Raw genomic sequence first — 15,075 nt, 5'->3', positions numbered from 1 at the left:
AGGTGGCACATAGATGTTAAAAGCACTGAAAACACCCTATAATTGTTCTGTTGTGTCAAGGGAAGCTTGGCTGCCATTAACCTCCCAATACCACAATTCACTTCACACATTTAGCAATTACCTTCCCAATAATGCTTCAGTTTGAGTGTTCTGGAGTTCCTGTAATTAAATTGGGCTTTTCACATGTAAGCTAAAATGCTAAAGGATCAAATTGGGTGATCTTAATCACAAGCGAATAACTTTGAAGGAGGGTCACGTGTACTGGATGTCTGTTTCACGTCTGGTGCTCAATTCTCCTGATGAGATGGGCCACATTAACTGAAGAAGAGGTCGAGAGTGGGATGATTTTTTGTTTTGTATAATTTGATGGGGAAAATGGGGCACCTTCAACAACAGTTATTATTTAGCCTGTATTCAAAGTTAAGTCAGTGATTTTGAGGAGAAAACTATTAACCAATCATATTTTAAAGAGTCTTCATGAGAGACCCACATGGAGGCGTCGGATAGTTGGGAAGAGAAACCACATTTTTCCTTCCATTGGATTTTTGATCACTGTGTATACATTGTCCTTGTCCTCAATGACGTTTGGGACTAGGGATGGGTATCGTTTAGGTTTTATCCGATACCGGTGCCAAACCGGTACTTTTGAAACGGTGCCGGTGCTCAAACCGGTGCTTAAAGAATGGAGAACACAAAATTGGTCCAAAAACCTCTCATGTTCAGCTGGTTTTTTTGTAAAAAGATAACAATGTTAGCCTTTTCTGCAGCTATAGGGCATATATGGTATCACTCTTGGCTGGAAGCAGTGCTTAAACAATGGAAAAAACACAAACTTTGTCCAAAAACCTCTCACGTTTAGCTGTTTTCCACTTTTTCTTTGGTCATTTTAGCCTTTTTGGCCAGGGTGAAGGGAGTATCTGCCATCAAACAAGAAGACAGCCGCATGTAACTACGATGGTGTTTGCTAGTTCACCTTACATGCATTAATGTAATAATGTGGTTAGCGTACTCAACGTTAATTACACTCGAACAACATGAAGCTGCTCACGCAGAGAAGAACGGCTGCTGCTGCCATCATCATCCTCATCATTTCTGCTACGCTGGCAGGGCTAGGGGCCAGGACTCTACTCTTCGGGTTTTTGGGGGATGTTGCTAACTCCGGGTCCGATAACAGGCACCACACCCGCAGTAGATGTGCTCGGTGTGAGGTCTCGCAGCAAGCTATCAAACACGGTGCATTTCTCGGCTTTTAAAAAAACGCTATGTGTCGCCAGGTGTTTCATCAGATTTGAGGTGTTACCTCCTTTGACAGTATCACAGTATCACCTTAAAGCACTTGTTGCAGGCTGCTGAGTTTGCATCTTTTGCTGTGAAGTACAGCCAGACTTTTGACCGCTTCGCCTTGGGCATTTTTAATCTGTAGCTCTGCTCTAAAAGAACGTACGTACCTGGCCCCGCCTACTATCCTCGGAAACGTAAAATGATTGGCTAGAATTGGCTCAGGAAAAAAAAAAAAAGCACCGAAATGTGCGCTGCTTTTCGGTCTGGTTGCTACCGTTTATATCAGAACCAGTCCCATCATGGCACCGGACACCGGTACCCATCCCTATTTGGGACAAAGATGTTTGTAGTTTTTCCTCTGTGCAAACAGTCAGTATGTGAGTAAACTGAAGCTTTAATTACAAAAAATTGCATGAACCCTTTAAGAATTGAAGCCAGTTTATACCCTGTCCCCCATTTTTAGAGGTTAAGATTTTAGAGAGTTTTATGGCTGGATCCGTCCTGAAGCCGATATGATATCTCAAGTTCAAAGTGGTGAATTTCTTTTTATAGTTTTTCCATTGTAAAATGTAATGTAGGCTCATTAGGAAACCCAAATAAATCTATCAGAGGGACACCAACAATTTTATAATAGGCCAAATACGCCTGGATTCAGAGATGTGTGGACAATCACATCAAAGTTGTGGGTTGACTCAACATCCAGTTAACTGGAACTGTGGAATCTATACCCTTCAATCCAGGTTTGCGTCGATGAATTTCTCTGAGTTTCTGATGACTTGGGCAGGTACAAAGGGGAGAGATCTTCTCTGAAACCATCTCAGCTGTATTGCAGGGCACCACATGCTCCAGGTGATCGTTTTAATCCAGCGGTCCCCAACCTTTTTTGCGCCACGGATCGGTTTATGTCCGACAATCTTTTCATGGACCGGCCTTTAAGGTGTCGCCGATAAATAAAACAAAATAAAACCAGTATCGGTACCAAAAAAAAAAGAAGATTTATTCATAACACACGGGAAAAGACCCAGGGAAAGCGAGTTAACGATAAAAACCCTGAAAACCATAAATTTCACACCCAAGCCTCAACTCTCACAGACCGGTACCGGTCCAACCTCCAACATCCTTGCTTCATGTTCCTTCAGGGTTTTGGAGAACACAGTCTAGTCAATGAGAAAACTACTACCTCTTTCAAGTGCCTATCCACCATGCATGTCTCCGTTAGTCTTTGAAGTTTGCTTCATGCATTTGTCAGACCTTGAGGCATGCAGTTAAATTCACAGAAGCCCAGGGGGGGATGAAGGCAGTCTTGGGTTTATCTGCTTCCTCTTCCTCAATCTGATAATAAACAGACTTTAGGTCAAGCAGAAAACCCCCCGCTGGCCCCAAAACCCAACCAAAGTGGCTTCTAGCTTGGGAAGTGTGAAGGCATCCTTTATCGTCTGAAAGTTGAGTTTCCTGTAGTGTGTGCACAACCGGACTACCACAATAGGTGAAGAGAAAGGAGACTGACTCTCTAATTACTTGAATATCAAGAAACTCTTGAATGTGCCTGCAGAGAGCTTCGATGTCCTGAGGCTGTGTCGGACAAGCACGGTGTTGTTAATGTGTTGAACCCCAACGCCCCTGGTACCGGGGCAGAGGGAGAACATCTGGTTTGACGAGCTATTCAATTCAATTTTATTTATATAGCGCCAAATGACAACAACAGTCGCCTCAAGGCGCTGTACAATAATACATACAGAGAAAAACCCAACAATCATATGACCCCCTATGAGCAAGCACTTTGGCGACAGTGGGAAGGAAAAACTCCCTTTTAACAGGAAGAAACCTCCGGCAGAACCAGGCTCAGGGAGGGGCGGGGCCATCTGCTGCGACCGGTTGGGGTGAGAGAAGGAAGACAGGATAAAGACATGCTGTGGAAGAAAGACAGACAAAGCTTTGCCTCCAGGTCTGGTATAATCATCAGAATCTCAGCTAAACGCTCACAAAACAGTTTCCTTGAATTTGCGGGTCCTCAGGTGTGTGCTCACACACGAGGACCCGCACCAGATTCAGATCATAATCACAACTGGGAGCTTAAAGTTGTGACAGCTCAACCAGACAAGTGTGCAATAATAAACCACCAGTTAAAGGCAGAGGAGGGCTGCTCAACAACAGCTGATCTCATATTCTGAAGACCACTGCCAGTTGCAACCACAGTGGGGCCTGCTGGGACAACATGAGACATTCTGCCCTGCAGTTTCGCAGTACTATAGTAACTGATGCTAGAGTGATTGGTATGGACAATTGGCTTTGGAGTTTCAGGGTAAATATCATAGTCTGTTTGTACCTATCAGTAAGAGGCACTCTGAGGCAGCCCGAACATCAAGAACTATGAAAGTTAACCTCAACAGACAGACCCAGAAACTCCTGGAAAAGTGAAAGTTGTCTGTGTCTGTCCATTCACCCCTTCAACCTCCAAGAGGTCACAGTGTGCCTTAATGTCCTGCTCTGACGTGCCGTTCATGAAAAGGTTGGGGAATAGCAGTCACTTGTGAGCCAAATGGACACACTTAATGATCACTTGAGGTTTGCTCCTGGTACCAGTTAAGACTTTAGAGCATTCCAGTTGTAAAAAACAATAATTCATGCTTCCTAGATTCATACATTTGTGTGTTTGCTGTTAATCTCTGTCTGTGGGACATTCCACACATTTTTAGCCCCTGTTTGTCTTGCACCAGAGACTGGATCTAGTTCACTGGTGAGTCGGAGTTGCTGGGATAGCTTTGCCTTTCCAATGCATGCTGTTTTTACTCCAGCTGCTTCTTCTTTTCAAATACTAGGGCAGAATTTGCAGTATTTGCACAAAAAGAGACAATATACTCATCTTCTCCACACTGAAAGCAATACCAAGGCCTAGGGCTGCCTGTTGGCTTTGCTTTTGTCAGTTTCTGCACATCTAGATTTGTGCTGTCCATCTTCAGTTTACAGGTTTTCTTTTTGGTATGTCCATTCAGCTTCCCCTGTGATGCAAATGAGGCTAACTGGCTTTGCAAACTAGCTATCTGCTTTTTCAAGATCCCTAATAGCATTGGGACCACTGTCTGGATCACACGAGTCCTGTTGATGAATCCAGGAACTGCACATGGGCAATAGGAGGTGACCTGAGACTTAAGCCTTGGACTACATCAGCTGTACCCCTCCCTCCCGAAGCCCATTGCCTCCTGCCTCAGGAAAACCAGGTGACCCCTTGTACCCCGCCCATCACCTCTTTGACCTGCTGTGCTCCAGTCGGGGCCTCAGATCAATCAAGGCCCACACCTCCAGACTCAAACAGCTTCCCCTGTTTGTTAGACAGCCCTTGGCTGGACCAAGAACAAGTCTTCTGTGAAAGAGTAAAAATCTCTAAACTGTCTTTCATTGGGCTCCTGAAACAGTGCACAGTGATGTTGCACAACACTGCCTAATGTTGCTTAATCCACCGGCACTAAAATCAACAATATCCCGACAATCTGGTGAAAGCGTTTGAGGCGGTCCTTGCCAATGTGTTCATATGGTACCTCCATTGATGGTAAATGGCTGGCTGATTCACTAACTGGCATTCCAGGCAGGATTGACTCCACAGAGACACACCACCACAGATGTCTAGCCAATAAGAATTGAGACATAATTCAGTCCATTGTTTTATCGTATCCCATGTGACCAGTCATCAGGTTGTAATGAGCTACCTAGAAGGTTAACACCCAATCGCTTTGAGGTGTGGCCTTAAAGATATCCAGGAATGACTGTGGGTCATCTGCCTCCCCCATATTATGAAGTTTGGTAAGTAGCGGCTGTTACGCCATGGCCCCAGACTGGCCCACAAGGCTTTCAGGCACCTGAGTGTGCCATTTGGCCTGAGCCTGCAGTGCCTCCAGCTGGCTGCAATGAACCGCTCTAGATGGTGGTTTGGCTCTTGGTGTATGGCAGCCAGTTACACCAACATCTGCACCACAGCTGGCACTGGCTGTGGGTCCAGTCCTGTGTATGAGGTAAAGTTAGGCACCAGTGTAGCACCAAGCTGCCCCACCAGGAATTCCCAGCACATAGTCGTGCACAGTTTGTGGTTAAGCTTGTGAGCCTGTTTATTTACTCTGTGCCCAGCTTATAGCCCAGTGACCCAGTGTCGCTCAGTTCATTCTCGATCCAGCTTACTCTACACACAGATACTGGTTCCAGCACACTACTTGTTTTTATTTTAGAGGAAACCTGATTAGCTGATGGTCGACAGCTGCACCAGCCGCCCTCTTCTGGCACTGCAAATGTATTTGCTGGACTACTTTTTTCTCAGCTTTCTTCAATAACAAAACCACCGTCTGTGTGTGTGTGTGGCAGGTGCTAGCCTCTCAGTACAAATGCTGAAAGCAACATACTTACCAATTAAGAACTGGGTTGAACTCCAAGTGAGTTAGGTTAAGGTTAGAAAGAAAATGAGAACTGATAGAGCTTGCAGGTTCAGGATTTCCCCAGGACTCAAGGAGGAGAGTCTTATCCCAGATTATCCCCACAGAAAATGAAATAAAAATGTGTTTTAACAACAATCAGTAGTCATACATGCAGGGTATGTAAACGACATGAGTCTGATTAGATCTTCCAACATTAACATTAACCTAACACAGTTCACATCAGCACCTGCAGCAGATCCATATTTCTGTTTGAGTTCTCCGTCTTGTGCGTTTCTCATAGGTAATGTTTGTTTTGCTGGTTTTTGTTGTATTTTATCATTTAAACTTTTTTTTTCCAGCTGTGACTAAATTCCAAATCAGACAAAACTGGACAAAGAACAACCCCATTAAAAATCCTGTGCTGAGATGCTAGAAATCATTTGGCTGTTATTAACCCGGGGTCTGTAATTATGCAGATTGCCATAGATTTCTTTCTGGGTGCCTAGAAGTGAGATCCAGGGGTTGTTCTCAGCACGACAGGCGGATGAGGGAATGGTTGTGCATTACTGAACTTGCCACATTCATCATGTTGACTGATGGCACAGGGAGTCAGTCCCCAGGTCCCGGTGGTTAATGTAGTGGGTAATTAACTGTCATTTGCCTAGTAATAGGCTGATGATCAATGGTTTGTTAGGAAACAAATTCTAATCCAGCAGCTGATGAATGCCTGCTGAGGCTGGAGCAACTGATGTGATAAGAGGGATAGAAGAGATTGGGGTTTGGGGAAGGAAGTGGAGAGCAAGACTGCTATCAGGATTTCAGATGGCTGCTTGAAGCTCTGCTGCTATCAGCAGCTGCTGTCCAAGCTGGATTAATCCAATTGTTCTCCTGTGCTGGAAAACTCAGACAAATGAATGATAGACGGGTCAACTGATGTCTTTTTTCATTTATTTAACTGTGCCTGCAGATGAGTTAGATTTAGTCTCTTGTCTCTAATGTGTGGTGCTAATAAAATATAAAATAAGACACCATTCAACAGCAACCTGATGATAGATATATTTGGAGGCCATGTTTAATGACCACTTAGTTTCTTAATGTTATTATTCTTTTCCATTAATGCTGTAACTCCAGAGATTTTTTCACACAAGCATTAGAAGTTCTTCAGTACTGCCACCTGGCAGCCATCTTGGAATCACGCCTGTATTTATCCCGCTGACTACCTAGTGTTGGTCAGCACTGGGAAAACTGTGATAAGGCCTGTGGTGTAATATGGACTTAAATTACTTAATATTTTATAGAGCAGGTTCAGAAACACACATGGCGACCAACAGAGTGAAAAGCCGTCACTAGAGCCGCTGTGTCACTCGACCATTTTGGGCTACGTGGTGTGGGACAGTATGGTGAAGTCATGGAAGCTGAATAAATGAGCAAAAACATGTTTTATCAAGAAAAAGAAACATAAAATTTGGGTCCACTGGATTAAAACCTTTTGACCTCTTTAAAGATACATTATTATTCTTAGGTATGAAGCATATGTGATGCCTGGTGTTCTCTTAAAGCACAAGCAACACTGTTCTAGATATGTCCAACCGCTGTACCACCGACAGTCTGGACAAGATGCAGATGACAAATAAGCAACACTTCACCAATTTTCTAATTTTCTATTCAGCTCTCACCAGATGTCAGTAATAACCCATCCAATCCACACATGCAAAGAAATCAAACCATAAATGTCTATAATTAAGTTAAAAGTAATAATGAGAAATGACACAGGGAAAAAGTATTGAACACATGAAGAAAGGCAGATGCATAAAGACATGTAGAGTCATGATAGTATCAGTAATTAGAAAGCAGTCCTGCCACTTAATGCAAATTAATATCAGCAGGTTCATTTACAGCTGATGGCCTATAAAATGTGTCACACAAGAAACACCTCATGGTGAGCTCTCGTAAGACTTTCACAAACTTGTGGTTGCCAAATATACTGTGGCATTGGTTACACAATAATTTTAAATCCACTGTCGGTTCCAGCGAGCACAAGATTTCAGACAGAGTCAGAAAAATGATCAGAAGAGTTGTCTAAGAGCCAAGGAGCACTTAGAAAGACCTGCGATCTGCAGGTATGGTTGTTTCAAAGAAAACATGTTCTGCATGTACCCTCACCATGCATGACTCCAGTGCTGAAACTTCATAGAACCTTCGGGACTTTGTGTGGAAGAATGGGCCAAAATCACCTAAACAATGTGTGCGACTAGTTTCACCATACAGGAGGCGTCGTGAAGCTTTTATCAGCAACTGAGGCTTCTGCCTGAAGTCTTAAATAGATTCCAGTAAATGTGTTCAATCACTTTTACCCGTCATTTCTCATTGTTATATCATTTATGGACATCAATGGTTTGGTTTCTTTGCATTCGTTGTTATTGACATGTGAGGAGAATTTTATGTGAATAGCACCTCAGTACTTATTTTACTGCTGTATTTGTTACCAGTCACAATCTGGTACCATCAGACTCACAGGCCCTGGGTCTTGTACAACTGGTCAAGCAGTGAAAGACGGATGGCAGGTAAACTTCATCCATCTTCCTTCCTTACTGGGTGAGCCGAGGTCTACTGTGTACTACTTGTTTGAACAGCCTTTGGCAGCCAGCAGGACAGCAAAGACTGAATCCTGCTTAGACTCGGCTTTTTAAGAGACTCCAGGAATACGTTTAAACTGGTCATATGTTCCCATTAGTATAGGTTTTTAGAAGGTTTTTAATCTTTAAGGAGATAGTTGAAGTCATACAGAAAGGTAGGCGATGAATTATGCAGCAAAAAAATACATATCATTGTTAAATAAAAATAAAACTTAAATGTTTCATTTTCTGTGTCATTTAGTAGAAAATCAATTAATGCATTGTTTCAAAAATAACAAATAAATGACCATTTTCATTCAGACTAATACTGTATCATTGTTAGAGGCAACTGATATTATAAAACAACCCCAGGCAAACGTGAAAGATTTCTTTTATTTTGTAGAATCTAAACAAATCATTGATAAGACAAAAATATTTTAGTTTAATAGCTGAATGTCACTGTTTTGTTTTTTCGGGGGGGGGGGTCCTCCTCTAAACTGATTAATTTGATTAATTGCACTCAGCTGATTGAAAAGCATACCCACTGCAAAGTCAGTGAACGCTAATTTAATGTATTGTTAATTCATCGTTTATAATTTACGGTTGCACACCAGGAGAGATTCCCAAAGAGTGCAAATTTTTATGTGAATCCTTAATTTTTTAATTGCAATTTGATTTATTTAGTTACAGTTTTACTCAAAACACGCATCTTGGACAGGAACCTGTCATATTTGGGTGTGTATGCATCGCAGTCTATATTTTTCTTTCAGTTAATGTTTGTGCAAAGATCACGAGGGAATTTTTAATCATTACTTTTTTCTTTGTTTTAGCAAACGATCTTGCACAGTGTGCAATCACTTCTGCATTACGTAAGATAAAATGATACTTTTGTTAAGGTTTTGTGCTTTAATTCAATCAACCTCAGAGGAAAGTCATAGGCCTATTTACTGATTTAACCATCCACCATATCAAACCACCAGAGGACTTTCACCTGAAGTTTTCTAAAGCAAAGTGTCAGTTCTTTTCCACTGCACAGGCTGCCATACGTTTCCAGGAGGTGAGAGGAGAGCATGGCTAGACCCAGAAAATGGCAAAACTGAATACCATTTAGATTCAAACAGAATCCTGAAAACTTGGAATGATTCATTTTTAAGGGCAATCATTTATTATCCAACTACTGATTCAGCTGCTGAATGGCAAAGACGCCCTCCTCACATGTGCCTGTGTACAGTGAGAGAAAGCTACAGTGTAACTGATGGTCCAAACAGTTGTTGTACAAAGCTGCTGTGCTCGAACACGTATTGTCTCTGCAAGTGGACAAATCAGCAAAAACTTTCATAAAATCCAGTTTTCTGCAAGGAAAAAAACCAAATCAGAAGAGATGCCACCCAATTTTCATTTCTCCGATGGAAATGCAGAATTCCTTTAATTAAGCCAACACTAATCCATCAAATAGGTCCTATTTGTTTTTCACCCAATTACTGTGTAACAAGAGATATGCTTCACTGTCTGAAGGTATGTTGACAATGGCCCTTAGTTCTGTAGATATTCATATGAGCACAATCTGCTTCTTTGCCCCTGGGAAACATCCTTTCTGAAGGTTAATAAACAACCCTGCATATCCCACGCTCCGAGTTCATTCATCAGATGGTGATCTCTTACAGACTGAGTGGCATGCTGTTTTATCATTTTAACAATGGAGGCTAAAAGTGCCTCCAGAACTCTGCCTAATAGGTTATTTTGTAATGTGATTTTGTTATCAGATATGTGTTTGCTCTTGCTAGCCTGGTCTTGGTCACTGAGTAGTAACGAATGGTCACATTAATGTCCCTGGAGCAGGGAACACAATAATAAGGTCCTCCCTGGGCAACAGAGCTGGCCACGTCCCATCTATTTCGATGGCACAAGCTGTGGCCCTGCCATTTTTCACTGTGGCGTATTTTTGTGACTGAAGCAGGGGCCATGTATGTCTCAGTGGAAAAATCCTCTCTGACACCTGTCACTCTCCTTCTCGTTCACCAAAAGCAACAGTAGTTGCATCTCCATAATTCTCTCTAGGGAATTTCCCAGAATAATAAAATACATGCGTGAGATACAGATGGAGTCAAACTTGTTCAACAGTGAAAGTAAATCCTGAGCTCAAAGCAGAAATTTCTGTTGATTCATAAAAAAAACTATTTCCGAACACGTTTACCAACAAACCGACCACTGAACGTTTGACTGTTTAAAGACCTGGATGACTGAGAACCTTCACAGACACTCTAACATCTATGAGACGACTAAAAACTCATTTTAAAAATATAACAATGTGGAAATAAAGGGAAGACAAATAATTAGGCCTCATTCATAAACAGGGTGTAAGAACAAATCTGAGCATGAACTGTGCATACAAATATTTTATGTACAAGTTTGTGATTTCTTGCCAGAATACAATAGAATAGAATAAGACAGCGGGAATAAATAACAAACAGGAGAAATAAACACAAAACAACAGGATGGCGGACATTAGAGGGCAGGTGGCAAAGTTCTTGGAAGTAGTGCAGATGATTTGGTCTGAGTAGAGTCTGTAGGAGTGGCCTGAGCGATGAGGTTACCCAGACCGTGGCTCAGATGGGTGGATGTTTGTTAATAATCCGAATGGCCCAGAGGAAGAAGCTGTGAGTCTGGAGGTGGACCCGATTCACCTGAGGCGCCGTTCGGAGGGCGGCGGGTCAAACAGGGGATGGGTGGGATGCAAGCGGTCAACTGTGATGCCGCTGGTTTTCCTGAGGCAGAAGAGGCTTACAATGGCCTCCAGGGCAGGCAGAGGGCAGCCAATTATTTTTTGGGTGGTGTTAATTACCCTCTGCACAGCCTTCCTGTTCTCAGCAGTTGCTCCTGCGTAACAAACACCCAAGCAGTGGGAGCGGTATGAGGCCAGCAGCAGCTTCTGGTCTAGTTATTCTTCGTCAGGACACGGAGGAGGTCCATGATAAGTTCATTTGTTTTAAGAACGTTCAATATCAGGTTATTTTCTGAGGACCAGCGGGACAAATTCGCTGCGTCATCTCTGTCAGAGAACCACCAATCCACTCAACCAGTATCATCAAGTATGCCGATGATGTTGGCTGAGTGGATTGGTGTGCAGTCATGTGTAAACAGGGGGTACAGTAGGGGGCTGAGAACACAGCTCTGCGGGTCCCAGTGCTGAGTGACAGCCGGGGGGGAAATCTTTGATGAGGTGGCTGGGGGATCTGATGGTGGCCCAGTGTTGTGGTCAGGATGTTGAGGATTATGGAGCTGAATGCTGAGCTGTAGTCCACGAAGAGCGTTCTCATGCAGCTCTTCCTATTCTCCAGATGGTTCAGGTCATAATAAAATCTGTCTTAGCACATTAACTCATCTTTTAAACTGAATACTACTACTATTAGTAGTGGTGGTAGTAGTATAAGTTGTCTTTCCCAAAACACTGTAACACTTTACAAAACACAAACATGACGTGATGCATGTGTCCTCCAAACACACCAATTCAGTTCACGTAAATTGTATTTATATAGCACCACATTTCAACATTAGTCACCTGAAGGCGCTCTATATCAGAATGCTCTTTATTTGGCCAAGTTTGTGCACACTAATAAAGGATTGGACTGCGGTTCAGCTGCTCAACCTTTTTCTGTACGTGGACTCCTCATCGTTCTGGATCAGACCAATGTAATGCTCCTCAGCTTCACCTGCTGCTTGTCCGTCAGGAAGCTCGTGATACAGTCACAGGTGGAGGCGGGCACTGTAAGCTGGGTGAGCTTCGGATGGAGATGTCTGAGATTACTTTGTTGAAGGCTGAGCTGAAGTTCACGAATAGTATCCTGACGTACGTTCCAAGTTGGTTGAGGTGATGCAGGATGTAATGCAATCCCATACTGAGTGCATCCTCAGCCAACCTGTTTGCCCAGTAGGCAAACTGCAGGGGGTCCAGCAGGTGCTCTGTGATGTCATTTCCATTCTTCCAATGGACTTTGTGACCACAGACGTAAGGGTGACAGGCCTGTAGTACTTTAATTCTGTGAAGGTGGAGAGTTTGAAGCGGGGGGAACTTCCCACAGCTCCAGAGATCTGTTAAAGATCCGGGTGAAGATGAGGGGCCAGCTGGTTGACACAGGCTTTCAGGCATGAGTGTAACAGGTCCTAGACCCCTTTGGGTCTTTGTCTCTGGAAGAGCAGACGCACATCTTCCTCACAGATCTTTAGTTTAGGAAGGGGGTCAGAGGGGCAGGGGGAGGAGGACTCCAATTAGTCTTTTCTGTGGGTGTGTTGTTAGGGTGAGTAGATTAGTTTTTAGTTAGTTTAGTAGTTTTAGTTACCCTGATCTCCTATATTGTAAGACAAAGACCCTACAATCATAGAGCCAATGAAGAGAACCCAGTTTGTGAAAGATATGCTCTCCCTTTCTAGTCCCTGTCAGTATTTCAGCTGCAGCATTTTGGATCAACAGAAGACTTTTCAAGGAGTTTTTGGGACATCCTGATATAACACTATTCAGCAAAGGGAGTCAGTATAACACTGTAGCCTAGAAGTAATAAATGCATGAACTAGTTTTTCCAGCATCGCTCTGAGACAGGATATTTTTATTTTAGATGATTTTTACATGCACAAATTGGAGTCTATTAGATAGATATGATACAAACCACTGCAGCACAGTACCTGTAATACCTACAGCATGTTCTAATCGCTCTAATAGGATATTATGGTCAACAGTATCGAACGCAGCACTGAGGTCTAGCAGGACAAGCACAGAGATGAGTCCACTGTCAGAGGCCATAAGAAGATCATTTGTAACCTTCACTAAAGCTGTTTCTGTGCTGTGATGAGCTCTGAAACCTGACTGAAACTCTTCAAATAAGCCATTCCTCTGCAGATGATCTGTTAGCTGTTTGACAACTACTCTTTCAAGGATGTTTGATATGAAAGGAAGGTTGGAGATTGGCCTATAATTAGCTAAGACTGCTGGGTCTAGAGATGCTTTTTAAGTAAAGGTTTTATTATTGCTCCCAGGCATTTGATATGTAGCCTATTAATAGAGAGAGACTGATCATATTTAATGGCAGGACTTCTTTAAGCAGTTTTGTAGGAATGGGGTCTAAAAGACACGTTGATGGTTTGGAGGAAATAATTACTGAAGTTAACTCGGAAAGATCAATCTGAGAAAGAGTCTAAATAAATGTCAGTGGTATTGAAAGTAGCTGTAAGTAATAATGTGTCGGTGAGATGGTTACTTTTTTTTTTTTAATATTTTGTAATGATTAAAATTTTATTTGTGAAGAAGTTCGTGAAGTCATTACTACTTGCTTGGCTCAACAGCGCTCTCACACTATAATTATCCTTGAATTAATGCACAAAAGTATGAAAAATAAAAGCAGGTATGAGTTAGAAAACAGTTTTGAGGCCAAGTGCTAAGTTAGATATCTAAGGAGTTTTCCATTGATTCCTTACTTTAATAACTTACATATATTTTTGTTCGCATCTGTTCATTTGTGCCTCAGGTTGTTTGGTGTAACGGGGAATTGTGCAGCCTGCAGCAAGCTAATCCCAGCCTTCGAGATGGTTATGAGGGCCAAGGAAAATGTCTACCACCTGGACTGCTTCGCATGCCAGCTCTGCAATCAGAGGTGAGTGGACTAAACTTCTGCTCCTTTCTCATATCTGTACTCATGCAAATAGCTGGTCAGGATAGCAAGGCACTGCTACGGTGTAGACTGTTACAATGTACTGCAGTTCAGTACAAGATGCACAAAAAGGAACATCAGCAACACATCATGATGCTCAAGATTTGTTAAAAACAGGGCCATAGTTAGCAGAGGTTGATTTAATTCAATTGCTATAGTTTTTTTAAACTCATTTAGAAAATAAGAACTAAACAGTTTCCAGTATTTTTAATTTGCCTTGTTTCTTTTTTGTGGAATGGAGGGGGGCCACTGGAAACAGGCTCACAGTTTTATCTACTAATCAGATCAGAAGATGACTGAGGGACTCGTGGTGATGCAGCTAGTCCAAAAAGCCTTGGAATTTGTTAAACATTCATACACAGACTCATGAGACATGCATATAAGTATTTAACATTCAGAACATTAGCTTCATTATCATCATGGAAACAGTGGAGGGTTTCAGAAGACACTTTTTGGAGGCAATGACAAAAACAGAATGTTGCCAGAAGTTTGTGAAGTGTATCGTATCTGTTTGCAAGGTTCATATGAATCACTTGTTGCTTTTCCGCAAATAGCTTTGTTGTAGCCACATAGAAACAGATCTCCCACATGCACACACATACCAGCCATACTAAGCATCCTAAAGGAAAAGAGTTAGTTTTACACAATTAGCACTGAGTAATTGTTCTGCCACTTCAGTCTTCAGCCTCTCCTAATAGAAGAAGTCAGCTAACTCGATTAAATTCAATTTCATTTATATAGCGTCTAATTACAACTGTCTCCTCGAGGCGCTTTATATTCTAGGGTAAAGACCTAAAACCCCAATAATCAGACGACCCCTATGGAAAGCTAATGGTGACAGTGGGAAGGAAAAACTCCCTTTTAACAGGAAGAAACCTCCGACAGAACCAGGCTCAGGGAGGGGCGGGGCCATCTACCATGACTAGTTAAGGATTAAGAAGAAGAGCAGTAGGAGAAGGCCAGAGTTTAAAATTAATAACTAAGGATTAACCAGAGGTTGGAGTCTCTCCCCCCCTGCCCACTGCAGCCTAAAACCTGCCCCCACAACAAAGGGTAGTCTGGAGTTTGCAGATGACTCCC

The 15,075-nt window shown here is 42.5% G+C and overlaps 1 protein-coding gene across 3 annotated transcripts in view; it reads left to right on the top strand.

The window, feature by feature from the left end:
• lmo3 (LIM domain only 3) overlaps positions 1 to 15,075 on the top strand; it is a 53,191-nt gene that overhangs the window by 31,045 nt on the left and 7,071 nt on the right. For all 3 annotated transcript variants that reach the window (XM_005460360.4, XM_025899776.1, XM_005460361.4), the window contains one exon: positions 13,813 to 13,938. In XM_005460360.4, the coding sequence (XP_005460417.1) occupies positions 13,813 to 13,938 (126 nt within the window). The remainder of the gene's footprint in view (positions 1 to 13,812; positions 13,939 to 15,075) is intronic.

Source organism: Oreochromis niloticus, linkage group LG17 (genome assembly GCF_001858045.2).
Source record: "Oreochromis niloticus isolate F11D_XX linkage group LG17, O_niloticus_UMD_NMBU, whole genome shotgun sequence".
NCBI classification, from domain to species: domain Eukaryota; kingdom Metazoa; phylum Chordata; class Actinopteri; order Cichliformes; family Cichlidae; genus Oreochromis; species Oreochromis niloticus.
This window is presented reverse-complemented; position numbering and strand designations above follow the sequence as displayed.